General features: G+C 39.8%; 1 protein-coding gene across 6 annotated transcripts in view; it reads right to left on the bottom strand.

The window, feature by feature from the left end:
* The window catches only part of DHX57 (DExH-box helicase 57), a 56,381-nt gene that overhangs the window by 17,271 nt on the left and 15,660 nt on the right, over positions 1–23,450 (bottom strand). For all 6 annotated transcript variants that reach the window (XM_024552905.3, XM_024552907.4, XM_024552908.3 and 3 more), the window contains 8 exons: positions 14,148–14,281; positions 13,154–13,208; positions 11,519–11,724; positions 7,737–7,853; positions 5,013–5,109; positions 4,044–4,217; positions 3,240–3,440; positions 916–1,192 (listed from right to left, as the gene is read on the bottom strand). In XM_024552905.3, coding sequence (XP_024408673.1) covers positions 916–1,192; positions 3,240–3,440; positions 4,044–4,217; positions 5,013–5,109; positions 7,737–7,853; positions 11,519–11,724; positions 13,154–13,208; positions 14,148–14,281 — 1,261 coding nt within the window. The remainder of the gene's footprint in view (positions 1–915; positions 1,193–3,239; positions 3,441–4,043; positions 4,218–5,012; positions 5,110–7,736; positions 7,854–11,518; positions 11,725–13,153; positions 13,209–14,147; positions 14,282–23,450) is intronic.

Genomic DNA, 23,450 nt, shown 5'->3' on the forward strand with positions numbered 1-23,450 from the left:
AATTCCTCCAAAAGTTAAATGCAGAGTGACCATTTAACCCAGTAATTTCACTCCTAGGTGACCCAGGACGACTGAAAACACAGGTCCAGATAAAAACTAGTATGTGAATGCTTACGGCCATAGGTGGAAACAACCGTAGATGTCCATCAAGTACTGAATGCAAAAAGAAAGTATGGTATTATCCATACGAAAGAATATTACTTGTTCATAAAAGGAATGAAGTACGGATACATGCTGTAACACAGATGAATCTTAAAAGTATTATGCAAAAATAACAAAAAAATCCAACAAAACAAATAACAAAAAAAGCATTATGCTAAGTGGAAAAGCCAGTCACAAAAGGCCATTTGTGGTATTATTTCTTCAAGGAAGTGCCCAGAAGAGGCAAATCTATGAAGACAGAAAGTAGGCTGGCGCTTGCCCAGGCCTGGCGTGGACAGGGGGACTGGGGAGTAATAGCTATGGAGCCTCTGTAGGAGGTGACAGAACATTCTAAACTGACTATGGTGATGACTGCACAGTACTAAAAACGACTGAATTGTACACTTTGCATGAATTATATTTCAATAAAATTGTTTTTTAAAAAGTGGTGCAATGTATTGTATTGCCTGTTAAAATCTTGCAGTCACCTTTTACTTGGTTGCATTTTTTGATTTTTCTATAATGAGCAAGTATAGTAGATATAATAAAAAACATAATCAATTTAGATTATTTTAATAAGTTGGATCTCCAGTTCTCAATCCTTATTTGGGGCATGGATTTATTTGAGGATCAGATAAAAGTTAGAGACACTATCCCCTGAGAAATTCACACACAACATACGAGAACATTTTTAAGGGGCTCAAATGACCCTGCAGCCCCCAGGGCCCCGTAGACACCATGGAACTCCAGTTTAGACAAATGCTGTTTACTTACAAAAGGAGACTTAAAAGCCAAACTGGCAGCAATGGTGAGAGCAGGGTCCAAACAACGGAAGATAGACCCAAACAGCATCAGTTTGCCGATTCTCACATCCACGGGCAGAGAGGCCAAGTGATACCCTAGGGGGGTCAGTTTTTCATCCGGGGTTAATGCTCCCAAGTCCCGTAATCGTATTTTTGAGGCGCGAAGAGAATCAGGGTGTGGTGGTTCAATGAGCCGAGAGAACACAGACTGCAGAGTATGAGTGCTAAACATCTCTAAAATTTTAATTCTGGAAAAAAAAATAGTCAATTTTATTTGTGGTGGGATCACACCAAGGAGTAAGCTTCTTTCTTGAATGAAAATAATTTATAATTTTCTAGATATATGCTTTCATAAACCAAACAAAAATTTTAAACCAAAATTTAAAATTTCTAAAAACCTCTTATGCCTTTTTATTCTCCAGCAATAAATGGCAGAAACACTTTCAGGTCCTGAAAGTGTTTTATTCTGAGATTCAGAATAAAATTCTCTCTATAGATTTTCAAAATGCTTCTTTCCATACAGTGGGATCAAATCAGGAAGTAAATCCACTTACTCTCTTTCCCACATGTAAAACTGCGGAGTAATTGTTCAGAAATCAATCTGCATTGTGTCCTGCCTTTTGGCACCTCTTGAAAAGCTACTGTTTGTTTTCAGAAGAGGAAAATCTAATACATATAAAATTTATTTCACTTGTACAGGGGTGGGCAAAAGTAGGTTTACAGTTGTGAGTCTACGAAAGTTTACTTTTGTATTATTATTTATTGAACTTCCTATTTTTATTATTTCCACATGAACAACTATAAGTCTACTCTTGCCAACCCCCATATGTCCTTTTTAAGCTGTGAACCCATACACATACAATTTTACATATTTACTAATATGTACACATTTGGTATTTAGCCTTTTCCCACATAAACATAGATGTTTCACTTTAACACATGGCCTTGATAGTAACCCACTTACTTAAATTTTGAATGGCAAAAAGAAAAAAACAAAAAGAACCATGGTGGCCTATACAGTTTCCCTATTTCCCCACTGTTGTATTAGAGCTGCTTTTAAATCACACATGCTGCCTATGTTACATTTCCCCTTCCCTCATCCTCCCTCAGGGCCAGCCAACTTCCAAAGCTCTCTCAAACCCCTCCGCTGCTCGTCACCTGCGCTGCCACTACCTGGGGCTAGAGCACCTGCCGGCCCAGTTTCTGAGGACCTGACCAGGTTCTATCTTGGGTCCTGCAGTACCCCTCGTGCTTATTAGCCCACACCCTGGAATTAACGCTCTCGAAATAAATCTGCTGGGTAAAAAGAGCTGTAACATCTTTGCACAAGTAACCTTTTTTCCTTTGCGTTATTATGTTATGGGCACATTCCCTCAAAGTGATGACTGGGTCAAAGGGCATGTATAGTTTTAGAATCATTGTAGAATACCAAGCAAATTTTCAGAAAGGCTGAACCATACGTTCCCCAGCTTCAGTAACACTGAGTTTAATCATTCATTTATTAAATTCCATTTTATCGTATTTATTTTTATTTGCTGATCTGGTAAATAATGGTGTTTTCAAGTAGTTTTTGTTCACTTTGCTCTAACTGATAATGAGGCTATAGATTTTTCCCTGTGATGACTTAATATTGGTGGTACCTCTAACTTCTTTCTTGATAAGTTAGAAGACTTTCATGACTTACAAATATATACTCATAGTCTATTTTAGGGCCACCCTCTGCAATGTAAGGGATCTTTATGTGCAGAAAGTTAAAGGAACGGTAAAGGTAAAACTGAAAAGCTCTTTGTCTACTTTTTAAATTTTTTTAAAGATTTAATTTATTTATTTTGAGAGAGAAGGGAAGGGAAGGAGAGAGGAAGAGAAACATCAATGTGTGGTTACCTCTTGGGTATCCTTACTGGGGACCTGGCCCGAACCCAGGCATGTGCCCTGACTGGGAATCGAACCAGTGACCCTTTGGTTCCAAGGCCACCACTCAATCCACTGAGCCACACCAGGCAGGGCTCCACTTTTTTTTAAAGGATGTATTTATTTTTAAAGAGAGAGGAAGGGAAGGAGAAAGAGAGGGAGAGAAACATTGATGTGAGAGAGAAATATTGATCAGTTGCCTCTCAAATATGCCCCAGCCAGAGACTGAACCTGCAACCCAGGCATATGCCCAGAATGGGAAATTGAACCAGGAACCCTTTGCCTTGCAGGATGATGCCCAACCAACTGAGCCGCACTGGTCAGGGCTCTCTGTACACTTTTAGAAAAACGTCTCTTACTGAGAAAAAGCAAACGTGGATGTACCTTAGACAGAGCTGTTCCAATGGCACTCTTTGTATTTCCGGTAGCTGCTGCTTTAAAAGCTGGTGATTGAAGTGATGGCTAGTGAATAAATGGAAGCAGACCCCAGATGCAACACGACCTGCTCGGCCTTTTCTTTGCAGAGCATTGGCTTGAGAGACAAAAGTATCCTCTAGACTTTCCATCCCTTTGCTGGCATCGTATCTGCAAAGAAAAAGAAAATGTAAAAAAGTTACTTTCTAAAAACGTGGTCAAGTCTATTTGGCACAGACAGATTAGATGAACTACCCGAGAGGGACACGGGGTCCTCTGTGTCCTGCGACAGCTGAGTCTCTGGTGGAAGCATAGTGCTAATTTCAATGGCATCAAATGCCACCACATACAGTTTCTTTAACTTTTTCTTTTTTAAAAAATTCTTTCTCATGTTTATTTATTTCTGACAAATAAAAACTAAATGTATTTCGGGCATCCCATGTGATGTTTTGATATATGCAGACACTGTGAAATGATTACCAATCTCAAACTAATTGACACATATCAACTCTTTTTCATTCAAGCACATGCAAAGCATATAAAAAAAAAAGAGGAAAACTAGTTATTTCCTTCCAAGATAGAACCTTAAACTTTCTATCCCTGTTTGACTTTAAGATTATGGTCCAGCTATACACTCACTTACACATCCACAGTTTTCATGCAGTACTTTTTAAAACAGTAATCCAAGTGGTTTAATAGCATTAGCTGTTAGGAGCTGTGTTACTCTAATTAAGGCATCTTTAGCCCCTCCCTTATATCGCCAAAAGCGAGTACCTCTTTTCTTTCATTTTCCCAGAATCAATGACATAGACAACATCATCGATGGTTATGGAGGTCTCAGCAATGTTGGTGGAGATTATTATCTTAGTTACACCTACAGGAGGCTTTATAAACACAGCCTGCTGCTCTTCACTGGACAAAGACGAATGAAGGGGGTGGACGACACATCTGAAAGGCAACCGAGGCACATTTAGTGGTGGAGCATAAAGCACGGAAAGTGGATTCCAGGGGGCAAGTTCCTAGTCAACGACCACGCCAAGTATCAGCAGCTTCCCACCACCTGTCCTCAGGGCCCAGCTCTTCTGAATGGGAAGGTTCTTTCTGATTCTTACAAAGTATTTACTCAGTTCTATGAACTAAAAACCTTGCTTCAACTTGGGAAAACTGGAGTGTAACTGAGGGGTAAATAATCGAGAGGACTAAAATAGTCGACATTCTACAAGTAGCAGGACTAGAGCACACTAACCAGCAAAGAGCCAGGTGTTCCCTGCCTTTGCATCCAGAGAAAGAGAGGCAGAGACAGCGAGGCACACTAAGAAATTTCATTCTTATATTTCTAGGGAGTGTTCATCCATTAAGTAGTTGTCCCTTCGATATGAAGGGACAATGTTTCTTGCCCCCAGAATAGGAACCATTGAAAAATTTTTTTTTCTAAAAACAGTAGCATTTCTCTGTTGTTATTAACATTGGCTTCTCCCATCCCTTGTATCTGGCAGCTGAAATGACATGCAATTGTGCTGAGTCACTGTGCTAAGGGAAATATTTTTATTGAATGGAACGGGAATGACTGATTTCCTGGAACAGACAGGTTTGTCTATTTCCAGCTGGCATAAACGAATGTATTCTTGAGGAGTGACACCAGCATCTAAAGAGGGTGATGCCTGTTAAAAAGACCTTGCTGGTTGCTCATCTTCAAGTATTACTGCAATAGATGACTGAGGATACAGGAAGCAATTAACTCACCGATTACTGCGTCTGTTGTTGAAAAGAGAATTAGACTGTAGTTGTTCATAAAGCATTTTGATTTCTGCCAATCCCGGTAAAAATACAAGTATAGCACCTGGGTATATAAAAATAATCAATCTTTTAGATTCAGAAAAGGAAAAACTAGCAAAGCTATTTTAAATGAAAAAATACACTCTGAGATTTTTCACTTTCAATTTTTCAAAAATTTAAAAGTTTACAAAAATTTAAAAAAGATTTTATTTATTCATTTCTAGAGAGAGAGAGGAAGGGAGGGAGAAAGAGAGAGAAACATCAGTGTGTGGTTGCCTCTCGCACACCCCCTACTGCGGACCTGGCCTGTGATCCAAGAATGTGCCCTGACTGGGAATTGAACCGGTGACCTTTTGGTTTGCAGGCGCTTAATCCAGGGCCTCAATTTTCTTTGTTAAGTCTCCAATGACTTAATAGATGAGAACCTTTTAAAATACATTTTCTGACTTAATGACTACCAAGTGAATAGGATATTATCTTTCTCTAACAGGAAAAACAGAAGCGTGGCAAAATATAATGTGTTAAGTTATACAAGCATCAGTAGCAGAGCTCTAAACATTTTAGCTCTAAACATTTTAGCGCACTTAAAGTGACTCTGTAACCTGGCCAGGTCAGAGTTAACAAGAGTGGAGCTTGGACACAAAACTAGGGTTTCTGGCATCAGATCCATGCTCTTTCCACTACATAATGCGTGCTCCTCCCTATTAAAATACCAAATTTAAGAGTGGTCATGTACTCTATAAGGACGGAAGAAAATACTTTGTCTCTGTTTTTGTACGCCTTCTGATCTGTCTTGCCCTCATAGCTTGGCCATATGAATCAGGGGTATCTCTAATACTCACAAACTTATCACTGACTCACTAAACACTACATCTACTTGGCTTTGAATGCAGTAATTTTCCAATATTTCTTTATGCCTATTCTTGATTTTTTTCAATAACAGTCTTTTCTTTTATGAAATAAGATATTAAGTCTGGTGATACTGCACTAACCAACATTAATGACTTGCCAAGAGATCAGAAACAAGGCAGTTCAATATTTTTATGTGGTTCACACATCTCTACAAATTACCACATAACGATTAAAGTCTAAGCCAGTGATTTTCAACTGGTTTGCTGCAAGGATTTTTAAAGTGTGCAATACCTGACTATTTAGTCAGGGGTACTGACTTTTTTTCACTCAGACTGTCAAATAAAAAAATGACAAGAGCCAACACAAAAGCCATCCAGCGTGAACGCCCTGTCTTGAACCATAAGTATACAGGTCATAAAGATGGCTGCATTTTATTGGTCATGTTGCATAATAAGGCTGCATCTGATTGGTTAATTCTTGGTATCAGAAATCCTTGTATATAGGTACAGGCACCTGATTTTTTAAAAAGTCACTTTGGAGCAAAAAGTGTAGGTAATTACTTTTATTATTATTTTTGTAAATCAATAAAATTATACTTTTTTTTGTCACATTGACAAAACATATATTTTTTGGTGTGCCACTGAACTTTAGTAATTAATTTATGTGCGCCATGAGATGAGAAAGGCTGGAACTCGCTGGTCTATGCAGAGGAGGGCAGCCGTTCCCATTTCTCTAAGGCACCGTGTAACGAGCACATAATGTAATTGTTTGATCTACTACTCAGCTTAGTGATCACTCAGTATTGTCTGCACCCACTCATGCAACAAGTATGGACTCCGTCCCTAACCCTTCCAGGCACTGGTCTAGGGTCAGCGGAACACAACGGCACACAAGAAACCCTGTTCTTAACGAACTTACTTTCTACTGAGGAGACTGTCAGTAAGCGGCACTGTAATTTGGGGTACTGTCAAGGGCTCTAACAAAAATAAAAATCATTTTTGGATATTATAATGGAGTAGGGAGGGCAAGACAACAGACAGGGTAGCCAGAGAAGACTTTTCTCTGAGGAAAAGACATGTGACAAACCCTGACTGATACGAAGGATTCAGTTACCGGAGGGCCTGGGCCGTGCACTCTGGGGACAGGGGCCGCACGTGAGGTAAAGAACCCCCTGGGGCGGGCACAGAGCGAGGAGGGGAAAGCAGTGACCGCTGTGTGCTACGGCGGCAGGAGTACGGACCGTGACAGTGATGATAATGACGATAATATAAATATTACCAGTATTATTAGGGGTGGTAACTACTGGGCATTAACTACATGCCAGGCACTGTGCCAAGTGCTTACACATGGTTTCTTTTACTCATCGAGACAGCTTTTCCTAAGAGGATTTATTAGTGTCTTCATTGTACAAACCAGAAACTGAGGCACAGAAAAAAAACGACAAGGACTTCACCCAAGGTGACGGTGCTCCCGGGCGGGAAGCTCAGCAGACTCTAAGGCGGACCTCCTAACCCCAGGGCCCTGCGGCCCCAGCGCAGAGCCTTCTCTGGACCCAATCCCCACGACCGGCCTCCCATTCAGCCCCGGACTGCGTGTGTAACACGTGGGTCCTCAGGCCTCCTTTTCAGCTTTTTCCCTTCGGGACTCTGTATTGTTAACACCTTTCTGTTTGGTGACAGCAAGAGTGCAGAGCGAAAACAGTGGGTGAACCTCAAACGGTAAAAGGTTGGGCGGGGCCAAGGCCCCAGAAAGGGAGGAGGGCCCCAGGGCCCGCGGTCCCTGTAAGCAGCTCCCTTCCCTTTGGCCATCCGACACATCAGCGAGACAACAAGCAGTTACCTGGGGGGTAGGAGTGCTTTCCATCTACGATCCATTCTAACAAGGCTTCTATTAATTCAAGGTTAACCTTCTCAAAATCCATGACAGACAGCGTTTTGATGACTGATTTGCTAACCCCTGAGAGAAAGGGAAAAATCAGAAGGATAACTATACCTTATTAAAGACAATCTGCCTGTGAACCAGGTGAGTGTCTGGATGTGATTTAGTAACACAGATGTTCACACTTATGTACTGAATGAACTTTTTCTTTCAGTTCCTCAGAACATGCACACTCACTCAAAGCACTTTTGCTTGACCAGCGACCCAAAGAGCAGGCTCCTAAGTCCTGCTGGGAAGGCCAGGTAGGCCGCCCTCCCCCTCCTCCCTTCCCCCCTTTTATCCATCACATGCTTGTTGGCAATTTCAGTCCTAGAAATAAAATTCAAAGTCAAACCCATTTTAGAAACCCCTTCCAGATTCAATCAAGGCACAAGTCAGGTCAGACTGAAGTCCAGGAAACATTAACCCGTGGAAGTCAGTGGACAGAAAGTGCAACTTCCACCAGCACCTTCATAACAGTGATTCTTAACCTTTCAGTTCATTTGAGAAAATGATAAAAGTTATGAATCTTCCCAGAAAAATGCATGCGATTTCAACGGCTTCACCAACATCTCTGAGGTCTATCCATAGACCTTCAGGTGAAGGGTCCATGACCTCCTTCTAGCGTACCTGCGGCCTGGTAAAATGTACAGTTCTTGGGGTTGCACCACAGCCCCAGCCAGCTCTTTGAGAAACGAATAGCATATTCTTGGGGAGACAACTCTCCAGAGATTGCTGCCCTTTCTTCTGGGGTCCTCCTAGGTCCATCACCCTAAAAATAGCCTAACAGGAACAAAGTAACTCTAACTGGTAGCAAGAAAAGGAAGCCTCCTATATTAATGTTGTAAAGTTTGAAGAAGGAAAAAAGTTTCTAAACAATGTTTTTCTGGCAGAGCAAACCATGTATCTGTCAGACACAAAGAGAAAGGAACAGGCTATCGGAATAACGATGTGGTGGGGTGTGGCTGGGTGTGGCTGGGTGTGGGAGGTGGAGAAGGAACCATTTCTATTTGTCAAGATTCCACATACCCAGACTTTTCAAAAAGCAGAAAGGGTCAACTAACTGAAAAAAGAGGAAAAGAAGTGAAAATCATTTAAAAAAATTTTTTTAATGCTGTGGCAATTTTTACTAATCAATTATATATTTTAAAGGACTGTTGTTTTTTTTAAACTAGAAAAAGTTTTAAAAATTGAGCTTGGGAACATTATTTAATTTTCTGAAAAGTGCAAGTGCCCTGAGATAAACAAGATCAAGTCTGTCTGTCTGTCTCTCTAACAGGGGAGGGAGCCTCACAGCAGCTCAGCAGCAGCCCAGCACCAGACAGAAGCTAGTGGCAAAGCTAGGTTTTCTGACCTAGCCACCCTCCTTCCTCAGAGAGGAATTCTCAGAAGTGCCATAGAGGCTGTGGTTACCTCTATTGCTTGAAATTAGAAAGGTACTGCTTAGATCCAGTCACAGCTCTTAAAGAAAATTCTAAAATTTCAAAAGAAAAACCAAAAGGATTTTTCCCGTTCCATAATTTAACAGAATAAGGAAATGGGAATTCTCAGCTGCTATAATGTACAGAAAGAACACCAACTTTTTGAGTCAAACATGTTTTAATTAGAATCACAAATGTGTACCTACCAGCTGGGCACCAGGCTGTGGATTTGTATTATTTCATTCAATCCCCAAATAACTCCATTTCCTAGATAAGGAAACTGAGGGGTAGGGAGGGTAAGAAACGTGGCTCAAGATCGTATCTGCCCATCTTTCTAATCAGCAGAACGTGGCTACTGGCCTAACTCCTTGATGACTACCATTCCCTATGCAGAACTGGGAAGAGAGTCTTCGGTGGAAGGAGAAAAAGGAAACCTCACTGTCTCTTCTATTGAAGCAGTAACAGGGGTTAGGGTGGCAGTCTAGGGAAAAGAAGGCAGGAAAAGCAGCTGAGACCTATCTCTGGTCTAGGATTTCAGGAAGAAAGCCAAAGTAGTAACCCTGGGGTTTCCATAGGTTCAGCCCAGCTTACACGTACAGAAGACTATGTAGGAACAGAGAACTGCTGGTGGGGTCTGGCGTGGGAGGAGGGAGCACCTAATAACATAGCATATAAAAATGCTCAGCACAGGGTGGGCCCTCAAATTATGTTATTTGAAAAGCCCATGCATAACGCTAAAACTAGAGGGTAAAAATTTGAGGATATTATAGGGTATTTAAAACGTCTCAAATATCTCTCCACAAACAACTTATTAACTATAAAGGGAATAAATAATAACTACAAAGGGGAAAAACCGAGCTGATACCACCTTAAAGGTGATCAAAGTTAACATCGCCAATTAGAGGACAAACCAACATCACATATTTCTGATATGATGTACTGAGAAGGACTCAACATTGTTTCTGTGGTTTTCTGACCCAAAATGTATCACCCAACGTGAATCACAGGGAAACATTAGACAAACCAAATGGAAGAACATTCTACAAAACTGGCCCAAACTCGTAAAAAAAAAAAAGTCAAGGTCATAAATAAAAGTAAAGGCTGGGGAACTCTAGAGCAGAAAGACACATGACAACTGAATATAACAGGTAATCCTGGGTCGCATCCTGGACCAGGAAAAGATACCGACAAAGGACATTACTAGGTAACTGGCAAAACTGGAACATGGACTGTGGGTTAAGTAACAGTACCAGTCAAATGTCTTCATTTTGCTTATGTCCTGTGTTTATGTAGGAGAATGTTCTTCTTAGGGAACACATACTGAAATATTAGGAATTAAGCAGCATCAAATCTGCAATATACTTTCAAAAGGTTCAGGAAAAATATATACAGAGCAAATAAAACAAATGAAGCAAAATAATAACAATTGGTGAATTGGGGTAAAGGATATATGAGTTCATTATGCAAGTATAGTCTTACAAACTTTAATTTTGAATTTGAAATCATGTAAAACAAAAAATTATAAACTGACAGCTGTCAGAGGGGAGGGCGGAGGGGGCCAAATGGAAGAGCGGAAGGAATCAGCCAAGAACATATATGCACAACCCATGGGCACAGATGACAGTGTGGTGATGGCCACAGGGACAGGGAGGTGGGCGCTGGGTGAAGGCGGGCAGAATGGGGACTTCTGTAATAGTGCCAACAATAAAAATAAAGACATTAAAAAAATTCCAAAATACTCAAGAATTTAAATTTTACTACCTCCCAATTTTCTATAATAAACACATTTCTTTTAAAATCAGAAAAAAGCCACTGATAAATAGAGTAACAATTATAATCTGATACGCAATGGAACTGCTCTAAGTTTAAGGTTGTTCTGATGAATTAAAGACAATGTAAGTATAAGAGCCACATATTCTTCTTCAGGATCATGGCGGGGGAAAAATCTACAGTTGACCCTTGAACACCACAGGGGTTAGGGGGTGCTAACACTCTGGCACCCTCGAAAATCCATTTATAACTTTTGACCTCACTGAAACTTAGGTACTAATAGCCTACTGTTGACAAGAAGCCAAACGGGTAACAGTTGATAACATGTATTTTGTATGCTATATGTATTAAAAAGAAAATGTTATTCAGAAAGTCATAGGGAAGAGAAAATACATTTGTAGTATTCATTTTTAAAAACATGCATATAAGTGGACTCAGTTCAAACTTGTGTTGTTAGCGGGCCACTGTAGTTATCTCTGGCGCCACGGTACTACCCCCCCAGGAGCACACTACCTTTATAGCGGGCCAGGAGCTGCCTGAAATCTAACTGTTGGTCCGGCACTGCGTCTTTCACAGAATCCTGATCCTGGAGGTGAAGGGACAGCCTCAGGTCTTCCTCTACTTCTTCAAATGCAGTTCTGTTGCGCCTTGCTTTAAGCTTCTCCTTTGACATCTGTTTCAGGGAGCGCATATATGGGCTTCCATCCTGTAACACGTACCTGAGGAAGGAAGACAAAGGGATGTGTCTGTGTGTATGTGGGTCTGCAAGTGAACGAAAATATTCACCAGTTTTATGTGCTCATTCAGCACAATCCACCAGCCCAGGATCCTGGTGGGGAGCACACTGGGATGCTTTTGGCTTTGTTTTAAGGTAATTCTGGAGGCAGCGAGTTTGAAAAAGTCAGAGAATAAAGACAGGTAAACTAGCTGGAAGCTGACTTCCCCACAGTCATATTCAATGGAAATGGAAAAGGGCCCATAAAACAACAGTTTCAAAAAGCTCTCTAAGTGTGCTTATTGCACACTAAAGCCTGAGAGCCCTTGTTTTTGGATTTGGGGTCTGGTTATGGTACCATGAAATAAATACAGAATCCGGGTGGGGGTTTAGAAGGAATGAAAGGATCAAGGAGAAGGAAAAATGTCTGGTACGGTGCCAGACTCAAAGTGCTTTCAGTCCGGAGCCCAGGCTTCAGGAATGAAGACACTGATCTGGGAGTCCCTGGCAGAGGTGACAGCTGCAAGTCTAAGGGAACTAAGGAAGAGTTTAATAGTGAGAAGACACAGTCCCAGGATAAAGCCCTGGGGACTCTTCAAGGTTAAAGAGTAGGAAGAAGATGTAGGGCTCTCAAAGGAGAAAGATCTGTACCCAACAGACGTTACCACTTGCCGCCCAGGACTAAAATTACATAGACATCTTAACATCAAACCATACTGCAACTTCTTGAGGGTAGGATGATGAAGATAATAATAGCTAACATTTATAAAGCACTATGTACCTACCAGTCAAAGCACTTGGCAAAAATTAACTCCAAGTATTAATCAATTCATTATCCTCATAACAACCCTGTGAAGAGGCTACTGTTTATACACCCATTTTACATATGATGAAACTGAGTCACAGAGAGAATAAGGTACCAATGTTACCTTAGTAAACAGAGGGATTTAAATATTGGCAGTCCATCTACAGAATCAGTACTTCTTTTTTCAAGGATCAAATTCTCCATACATTTGGTCCTTCTGCATTTGTTCAAATTGACTTTATTTTTAGAGCAGGTTTAGGTTCAGAGCAATACCGAGCAGAAGGAACAGAGATCTCCCGTATGCCCCGTCTCCCCCACACATGCACAGCCTCCCCAGATGACAGCACCCTCCAGAATGCCATTTGTTACCACTGATGGCCCTGCACCGACACTCATGATCACCCGAAGTCCGCAGTTTGCACTGGGGTCCCAGGGTCAGTGGTCCTAACATACAGTACTGCCTGCACGTCGCAGATAACCTGTGCAATGAATATCTGCTGCAAGGGGAGAACAAAATCCTCAAATGGAAACATTAGAAGAAAAACTAACACATTTATTAGTATCCTGGCACCCTTAATAATACTATTTTCAAAGACTTTCACCAAACCTTGATTGATATTTTCCTTACCTTGTCACAGCAATTGCATCTTCCAGAAAAAACTGATCAACAGGAAATGTACGACCTGGAAAAACAAAATAGAAAATAAATAAACTAAAATGAAAAAAAAAAGCGCCTCAGAATACCTGTCAACTATCTTGAAATAGTTTACATATGCAAAATTCCCTTAAAACAAAGCTTGGCATAATAAGGTACTATTTGTTTTGTGATCTTAAAATTATAGAATTAAAAAAAAGCTTTTTAATGATAGAAATGGTAAGGCATAGATTTCAGTTGGTGAAGAAAAAAACTGTAAGTGAAAAGATGATCATTTGCTAATAAAACTTTTTACCTTTTAAAAACATTTTGTTATGCCTTTTCCATCCTCCCCACTTCCCCCACAGGGAATCTTTAAATATTCAACAACTATACTCCAGATCAAGCATATAATTTCTCCTTCAAATCTATTGTCAATTGTCTCTATACCTAGAACAAACATGACTATTTTATTCATCTGTCAGTGCTTCCAAATTGACCTTTGGCCATCAATTGCATAAGGATAAACCAGAGCCCAGGGCAATAACTTAATCCCACAGTGAGACCACAAAAGCACCAAAAGAGGACACAGGCTACCCAACTTCACTTTCTCTCAGAAAGGACCAACATCCAGAAATTTAGCTGAATCCAGAAACGAATGAATGTATGGTACACAGATACAACTTACTTCTTTGTGACAGATTCCCACTACCCCCTCACAGTTTTAGGTTAAACATAATGGAATGCTGGAAACACTTATAACCTAGACTTTTCAAAGCAACACATACAAAATGAGAATCTCCCAACAAATGGGCATAATGTCACCTCTTTATTGATTTCATTATATGGTTATAATTTTATTTGTTACAAACTAATCACTTCTCTGGAGACAGGAATTAATACCTATCAATTTATGTTTCAATTTAACATTAAAATAATTTCATTTGCTTATTAGAACAATACATATTTAATGATGCATTTTAATCACCTGGTATAGTAATGACTGGGCAGGAACTGAAATATTCTGAAAAGAGCTCAGCGTTTAAAGTTGCACTCATCAGAATAACCTGGAGAGTTGGTCTCTGCATCACGATGTCCTTCAAAACTAGCAGCAGGAAGTCACTAGAGGAAATAAAAGAAATGCCTGAGGATCTAACAAATTCAATGAAGCTGATATATTGTGAGCAAGCGATGTGTAAGACCTATGTCACGACAATTATAACATTCACAGAGAGATGCATCATGTTCCTAGCTGTGAAGCTTAATATTAAAAGGTGTCAGCCCTGGCTGGTGCAGCTACGTAGACTGAGTGCCGGCCTGTGAACACACTAAAGGTCACCAGCTTGATTCCCAGCCAGGGCACAGGCCTGGGTTGCAGCCCAGGTCTCCACATGGGAGTATGTGAGAGGCAAGTGGTCAGTGTTTCTCTCCCTCTTTCTCCCTCCTTTCCCCCTTCTCTAAAGATAAATAAATAAAATCTTTTTAAAAAAGAGATAGTGTGGTAGCAATCAAAATACCAATAGGATTATTTCACTGCATTGGTTAATTCTACTTCTTAATATCTATTATGTACATAAAAAGGCATACATAAAGATTTCCATCATGGCGCTATTTGTAGTGGAAACTACCTAAATGTCCACCAAGAAACGGTTAATTATAATAGCATCATCCATTCTGTGGAGTAATGTGAGGAGAATAAAAGGAATAAGGTAGACTTCTAGATTCTGACATGACAATGTTAGTGAATAAAACCTAAGTTGTAGAATGATAGGTACTGTAAAAGAGCAATTCTCAACTGGTCTCCCTGCTCCAGCCCTTGTCCCTGAAATCTATTCTCAATAGGCCAATAATTCTGTTCAAATGAATCTCTACACCCTTCTGCTCATAATCCTTCTGTGACTTCTTATTGCTGTCCCCACTAACAAGGCACTATGTGACATGATCTGGACTCCCACCACTTATTTCCTACTGCTCTCCCTCTAATTCACTTGGCTGCAGCCATACTGTCCTCGAGGCATGGACCTCAGGTCCTTTGCACATGTTATTAATCTGCCTGGAATTCACAGAGGTAGCGCCTTCACTTCCCTCAAGTCTTTACTTAAAAGATACCTTCCTTTTCAGCCAGGCCTTCCACAGCCTATTTAAATGTTCAAATGCTCCCCTCCCTTGCGTTTCATATTATCGTTACTCTTCTCAGCACTTATCTATGTATTTTACTGATTTACCTTGCTTGTTGTTGGGTGCCCCCATGAGAATGTAAGACGTATAAGGACAGGGAGTTTAGTTACTGTGTTCACTACTCCAGTATCTAGAATAATGCCTAGGACACAGTAGGCCCTTAATAAGTATTCGTTGACTTACTAAATGAATACATCATTTGTGTAAGAAAAAAGGCCAGGAAAGAAACTATTTCTAACAAAGTAAAAATACATCCATGCACACAAGGGCATATCATCAATCTAATTATGGTAATTATCTCTGGGGACAGGACTGGGAATGGTTTGGAAGTGTTCAGGGGGACTTTCACCTTATCTGTATTGTTTGAATTTTTAATGAGAGCGTATTATTATACTCCTTAGTTCTCCTTAATTAAATGAGCTAATTTAGTTACATTTATAATTATTTGTGTTTCTTTTTTAGGTAAAAGGAAAATAACAACAGGCAAAGGTTTAAGCAATTTATGGTACATCCATACTTTAGAATTTCCTATGCAATTATTAATAATAATTTTCCAATACAGTTCATGCTATTAGATCAGAAACGTCACAGAAAACTATATAATCCCAGCTGTCTTTGTGGAGATACATCTCTCTCTATCTCATCGCTCCCCCAACTCCCAGTGCACTGCCGGAAGAAAACAGACCAAAACTGTAACATGGAATTAGTAATTTTACAGGGGAAATTACTTTTTCTTGACACTTCTTTAACATTTTCTAAGTGTTTTAGAATAATCATGTTATCTCTATCATCCAGAAATGTATTAAAAATTTTTAAATGAATACAACTGTAAACTTTTTCTGTATTCAACCTGTTTATTTACTATTAAATTTTTTTTTTAAAAAGTATTGATTAGAGAGAGGAAGGGGGAGGGAGAGAAAAAAACATCGATTTGTTGTTCCACTCATTTATGCATCCACTGGCTGATTCTTGTATGTGCCCCTACCAGTGATGGAACCTGCAACCTTGGGGCATTGGGATGATGCTCTGTCTAACCAAGTGAGCTCCCTGGCCAGGGCTATTTTTTAAAAATTGATTTTAGAGAGGGAGAGGAAAAGACAGAGAAAATCATCAACTTGTTGCTCCACTTACTTATGCATTCATTGGTTGATTCTCGCACGTGCCCTGATCAAGGATCAAACCCTGGCATATTGGGACAATGCTCCAACCAACTGAATTACCTGACCAGAGCCCTACATTCAACCTTTAATCTTGGCTATACTTTCACCAGTCTTGGTTCCTGGATCACTAGTTTCTGTTTTTTCAATCTGAGCTAGCAACTATTCCCCTACTTTCTCTTGTAATCTGTACACTCCTTCCCCAGGGTCTGGAATACTAAAAACGCTAAGGCAGCACATGCTCATCACGAAGAGTCATCTGTTAGATGGACATCATCTCATTGGAGATACTTAACACCCTCCTGGCATCATGCTGAGCTGGGCACTGTACTTAGCAGGAATTACAGGTGTAACACATGCGTAGCTGATGGATTGGCTGCTTTGGGCTTTGTTTAGTCATTCATTGTCCTAACATTCATGCATATTTTTATGGAGCCTGTATTAAGTGCTTCCGTCTCTGGTATGTAATTTCTCTTTATTCAGATGTAAATATATTTAAAATTTTTAACTGTTGACACATCATTATGTTTTATAAAAATCTTCTGAGAACAGTATTGCAGCCAGGAACCAAATCCAGCACTATCTATGCTCATTTCTCTGAGGTGGTGGGAGAATAAATGTTACGAAACACAAAGCTATTCATTATATTCAAAATTACACTGGATATAATTTCCCCTGAAATTTTAAATTTATTTTTATAATTATTTAAATATTATTAGTCTGGTTGAATGTTTTCATTTCCTCTTCCAAGTTGTTCAGTGATTCTCTTAAAAAAAATTTCATCTTTCAAATCTTAATTTAATCATTTAGCTGCAAAATGACGGTACTTACCATTTCTTCCAACCACTGTTTCTGGAATGTCTATAACATTATTTGTCCCTCAAAGATTCTCAGCGTTTGTTTATAATCATTTAAAATTTATTATTGCCTTATTCTAGGATTTTTTTCTTTTTTAAAAAAATGTTTTATTTTAGAGAGAGGGCAAGGGAGTGAGAAAGAGATGGAGAGAAACACTAATCAGTTGCCTCTCGCATGCACCCCAACTGGGGTTGGAACCCACAACCTGGGCATATGCCCTGACCAGGAATTGAACCCTCGACCCTTAGGTTTACAGGATGATGCTCCAGCCAACTGAGCCACACCAGCCCAGGTTCCCACTAGTTTTTTTACTGCTCTAGAGCATGATCCACATGACAAGCTATGATAAATGCCATTTATTTACCTGGCCCTTCCTTTTAAAATACTGAGAATTTTGATTGTACACCTTAACCCTTTAATGTTTTGTAATTCCATTTAAATCAAGTCCAAATGCTTTATCATCCGTGATGTATAAGGCTCTGAAATATCTGCCTCCTGCTTTTCTCACCTGCCACTTTTCCTGTCATTTACCACATACTAGCTGCACCTGTACCCTCCAGTTTCTGGACTCCCAGTGAAGCCCCTCCCATCGCCATCCTCGCAAATACTGGCCTTGCCCCCATCTGTCACATAGGACTCCTTCTTGTACTTCAAGTTTAATTTAAATGTCATCTTTTCAGACATATGATCCCTGGCTATCTTCTGGGCCTGTCACCGAAACACAACATCCCATTTATTCCTTCATAGTACTTATTCTGACTTGTAATTATTTATTTGTTTCTTTACTTGTTCACTATTGTATCCCCAGCAATTAACAGATCACTTGGCATTTAATACAGGCTCCATAAACATATGAATGGATGTCAGGATTGAATGAATGACCGAATGAAGTCCACATTGACCAATCCACCAGCTATGGCATGCATCACACCTGTTACTCCTGCTAAGTACAGTGCCCAGCTCCGCGTGACACCAGGAGGGTGTTACCTCTTATTACAGGATGTTCATGTAACAGGATGACTTTTAGTGATGAAGATGCGTTCTAGCATTTTTAGTATTACAGACCCTGGAGAGCAGGAACCAATTCCTCTTTATAACTTAGGCCTTCTCTTGGCAAGTTGCCCTCTACTAACTCTAAGAAACTGAAATGGAAGCAGAATAAAATCTTCTCTGCCATGTCTTCATTTTCTTTTTTTTTAATTTTAATTTTGTATTGTTATTCAATTACAGTTATTTGCCTTTTCTCCCCATCCCTCCACCCCACCCCAGCTGAACCCACCCCCCTCCCCCACCTCCACCCCTCCCTTGACTTTGTCCATGTGTCCTTTATAGTAGTTCCTGTAAACCCCTCTTCCCACTGTCCCCTCCCCACTCCCCCGTGCCCATTGTTAGATTGTTCTTAACTTCAATGTCTCTGGTTATATTTTGTTTCCTTTTTTCTCCTACTTATTATGTTCCAGTTAAAGGTGAGATCATATGGTATTTGTCCCTCACCGTCTGGCTTATTTCACTTAACATAACGCTCTCCAGTTCCATCCATGCTGTTGCAAAGGGTATAAGCTCCTTTCTCTCTGCTGTGTAGAATTCCATTGTGTAAATGTACCATAGTTTTTGGATCCACTCATTTGCTGATGGGCTCTTAGGCTGCTTCCAGTACTTGGCTATTGTAAATTGTGCTGCTATGAACATTGGGGTGCACAGGTTCTTTTGGATTGGTGTTTCAGGGTTCTCAGGGTATAATCCCAGCAGCGGAATTGCTGGGACAAAGGGCAGTTCCATTTTTAGTTTTTTGAGGAAATTCCATACTGTTTTCCACAGTGGCCTCACCAGTCTGCATTCCCACCAACAGTGCACTAGGGTTCCCTTTTCTCCGCATCCTCTCCAACACTTGTTTGTTGATTTGTTTCTGTTGGCCACTCTGACTGGTGTGAGATGGTACCTCATTGTGGTTTTAATTTGCATCTCTCTGATGGCTAGTGATGCTGAGCATCTTTTCATATGTCTCTGGGCCCTCTGTATGTCTTCCTTGGAGAAGTGTCTGTTCAAGTCCTTTGCCCATTTTTTAATTGGGTTGTTTGTCTTCCTGGAGTGCAGTCGTGTGAGTTCTTTATATATTTTGGAGATCAGGCCCTTGTCTGAGGTATCATTAGCAAATATGTTTTCCCATACTGTTGGTTCTCTTTGTAATTTGGTGCTGATTTCTTTAGCCTTGCAGAAGCTTTTTATTTTGACGAGGTCCCATTTGTTTATTCTTTCCTTTATGTCCCTTGCTTTAGGTGACATGTCTGTGAGGATGTTGCTGCGTGGAATTTCTGAGATTTTCCTGCCAATGTTTTCCTCTAGGACTTTCATGGTGTTACGACTTATATTTAAGTCTTTTATCCATCTTGAGTTTATTTTTGTGTATGGCGTAAGTTGGTGATCGAGTTTCATTTTTTTGCACGTAGCTGTCCAGATCTCCCAACACCATCTGTTGAAGAGGCTGTTTTTGCTCCATTTTATGCTCCTGCCTCCTTTGTCAAATATTAATTGACCATAAAGACTTGAGTTTATTTCTGGGCTCTCTGTTCTGTTCCATTGGTCTATGTGCCTGTTTTTATGCCAGTACCAGGCTGTTTTGATTACAGTGGCCTTGTAATACAGTTTGATATCAGGTATTGTGATCCCTCCTGCTTTGTTCTTTCTCAAAATTGCTGCAGCTATTCGGGGTTGTTTATGGTTCCATATAAATTTCTGAAATGTTTGTTCTATATCTGTGAAATATGTCATGGGTACTCTAATAGGGATTGCATAGAATCTATGAATTGCTTTGGGTAGTATGGCCATTTTGATGATGTTAATTCTTCCAATCCATGAACATGGTACATGCTTCCATTTGTTTGTGTCTTCCTTAATTTCTTTCTTCAGTGTTGTGTAGTTTTCTGAGTACAGGTCTTGTACTTCCTTGGTTAGGTTGATTCCTAGGTACTTTATTTTTCTTGTTGCTATATCAAAATGGATTTTTTCCTGATTTCTGTTTCTGCAGTTTCATTGTTGGTATACAGGAATGCCTTTGATTTCTGAGTATTGACTTTGTATCCAGCTGTTTTGCCAAATTCATTTATTAGGTCGAGTAGTTTTTTGGTGGAGTCAATAGGATTTTCCATGTACACTATCATGTCATCTGCAAACAGTGACAGTTTCATTTCCTCCTTTCCAATTTGGATGCCTTTTATTTCTTTTTCTTGTCTGATTGCTGTGGCTAGGACTTCCAATACTATGTTGAATAGGAGTGGTGAGAGAGGGCATCCTTGTCTTGTTCCTGATCTTAGTGGGAAAGCTCTAAGATTTTGTGCATTGAGTATGATGTTGGCTGTAGGTCTCTCATATATGGCCTTTATGATGTTAAGGAATGCTCCCTCTATTCCCACTTTGCTGAGTGTTTATCATCAGAAATGGGTGCTGTATCTTATCAAATACTTTTTCCACATCTATTGATATAATCATGTGATTTTTGTCTTTGCTGTTGTTGATGTGATGTATTATGTTTATTGATTTGCGAATATTGTACCATCCTTGCATCCCTGGGATGAATCCCACTTGGTCATGGTGGATGATCTTTTTAATGTATTGCTGGATGCGGTTTGCCAATATTTTGTTGAGAATTTTAGCATCTATGTTCATCAGCGATATTGGCCTGAAGTTTTCTTTCTTCGTTGTGTCTTTGTCTGGTTTTGGGATTAGGATGATGCTGGTTTCATAAAAAGAGTTTGGGAATCTTCCATCAGTTTGGATTTTTTCGAATAGTCTGTGAAGGATAGGGGTTAGCTCTTCCTTAAAGGCTTTGTAGAAATCTCCTGTGAAGCCATCTGGTCCAGGGCTTTTGTGTGTTGGGAGTTTTTTGATGACTGCTTCAATTTTGTCTGCCATTATTGGTCTGTTCAGGCTTTCTGCTTCTTCTTCATTCAGTTTTGGAAGATTATATTTTTCTAGAAATGTGTCCATTTCATCTAGGTTTTCAAATTTCTTGGAGTACAGTTCCTCGTGGTAATTTCTTACAATCCTTTGTATTTCTGTGGTATCAGCTGTAATCTCTCCTCTTTCATTTCTAATTGTGTTTATTTGGATCCTCTCTCTTTTTTTCTTGATGAGCCTACTTAAAGGCTTGTCGATTTTGTTTATTTTTTCAAAGAACCAGCTCCTGGATTCATTGATCCTTAGAATTGTGCTTTTAGTCTCTATGTCATTTAACTCTGCTCTGATCTTGGTTATTTCCTCCCTTCTGCTTGCTCTGGGCTGTCTTTGTTGTTGTTCCTTGAGTTCTTGTAGGCGTAGGGTTAGGTTGTTTGTTTGAAATGTTTCTATCTTTTTAAGGTAGGCCTGTATTGCTATGAACTTCCCTCTCAGGACTGCCTTTGCTGTGTCCCATAGGTTTTGGGTTGTTGTGAGTTCATTTTCATTTGTTTCCAGAAAGTTTTGATTTCTTCCCTAATCTCGTTCATTGTTTAATAGCATGCTATTCAGTCTCCATGATTTTGAGTGTTTTGGGTTTTTTCCTTTGGGGTTGGTTTCTAGTTTCAGTCCCTTGTGGTCAGAGAAAATGCTTGATATAATTTCAATTTTCTTGAATTTGTTGAGGCTTGCTTTGTGTCCTATCATGTGGTCTATCTTTGAAAAAGTTCCATGTACACTTGAAAAGAATGTGTATTTTGCTTCTTTGGGATGAAAAGCTCTCTATATATATCAATTAAGTCCATTTTATCTAGGGTATTGTTAAGTGACACAATAGCCTTCTTGATATTTTGTTTGGAAGACCTGTCCATTTTTGACAGTGGGGTGTTAAAGTCCCCTACTATAATTGTGTTGCTGTCAATATCTTTCTTGAAGTCCTCCAAGATTTTCTTTATGTATTTGGGTGCATATATATTTACAATGTTTCCAGCCCTTCACTTTCAGTCTGTGTAAGTCTTTTGTCCTGAGATGGGTCTCTTGTAGGCAGCATATGTGTGGGTCATGTTTTCTTATCCATTCAGCTATTCTATGTCTTTTGATTGGAGCATTTAATCCATTTACGTTTAAGGTTATTATCAATAGGTAGTTATTCATTGCCATTATTTCCTACCTGTGTTCCTCTGTCTTTCTCTTTTCCTTCCTTTCCTTAAAGCAGTCCCTTTAGCATCTCTTGCAGAGCTGGTTTGGTGGAATTGTATTCTTTTAGACTTCTTTTGTCTGGGAAACTCTTTATTTGGCCTTCTATCTTAATTGAGAGCCTTGCTGGGTAAAGTAGTCTTGGTTGCAGGCCTCTGGTTCTCATTACTTGGAATATTTTTTGCCATTCTCTTCTGGGTTGGAGTGTTTCCATTGAGAAGTCAGTTCCTAACATTATTGGGGCTCCCTTGTATGTTACTTCCTGTTTCTCCCTTGCTGCCTTTAAGATCTTCTCTTTGTCTTGGAATTTTGCCATTTTAATTATGATGTGTCTTGCAGTGGGCCTCTTTGGGTTCCTCTTGCTTGGGACTCTCTGTGTTTCCTGGATTTGGGTGACTTTTTCTCTCATCAGATTAGGGAAATTTTCCATCATTATTTTTTCAAACAGGTTTTCTATCCCTTGCTCTTCTTCTTCTCCTTCTGGTATTCCTATTATACGGATATTGTTACGTTTCATGTTGTTCTGCATTTCCCTTAATCCCTCTTCATTCTTTCCCATGTCTTCATTTTATGTGTGTGGGTATTCATTTGGAAAATCTTTGTTTTACCTTTCTTTTTAAAAATTAAAAAATTTTAATATATTTATTTATTTAAAAAAATTTACTTATTTCTTTTTAGAGAGAGGGGAAGGGAGAAAGAGAGGGAAGGAAACACTGATGCGCTAGAGAAACATAGATTGGTTGCCCCTTATACTCCCCCAACAGGCGACCTAGCCCACAACCCAGGCATGTGCCCTGACTGGGAATCGAACCGGCGATCTTTTGGTTTGAGCAGGCTGGCACTCAAGGCATTCAATCCACTGGGCCACACCAGCCTAAGGGCTATATTTATTTATTTTTAAATATTTTATTTATTTATTTTTAGAGAGAAGTGGAAGGGAGGGAGAAAGAGGGAGAGAGAAACATTGATGT

The sequence above is a fragment of the Desmodus rotundus genome, chromosome 5 (genome assembly GCF_022682495.2).
Source record: "Desmodus rotundus isolate HL8 chromosome 5, HLdesRot8A.1, whole genome shotgun sequence".
Taxonomy (NCBI): domain Eukaryota; kingdom Metazoa; phylum Chordata; class Mammalia; order Chiroptera; family Phyllostomidae; genus Desmodus; species Desmodus rotundus.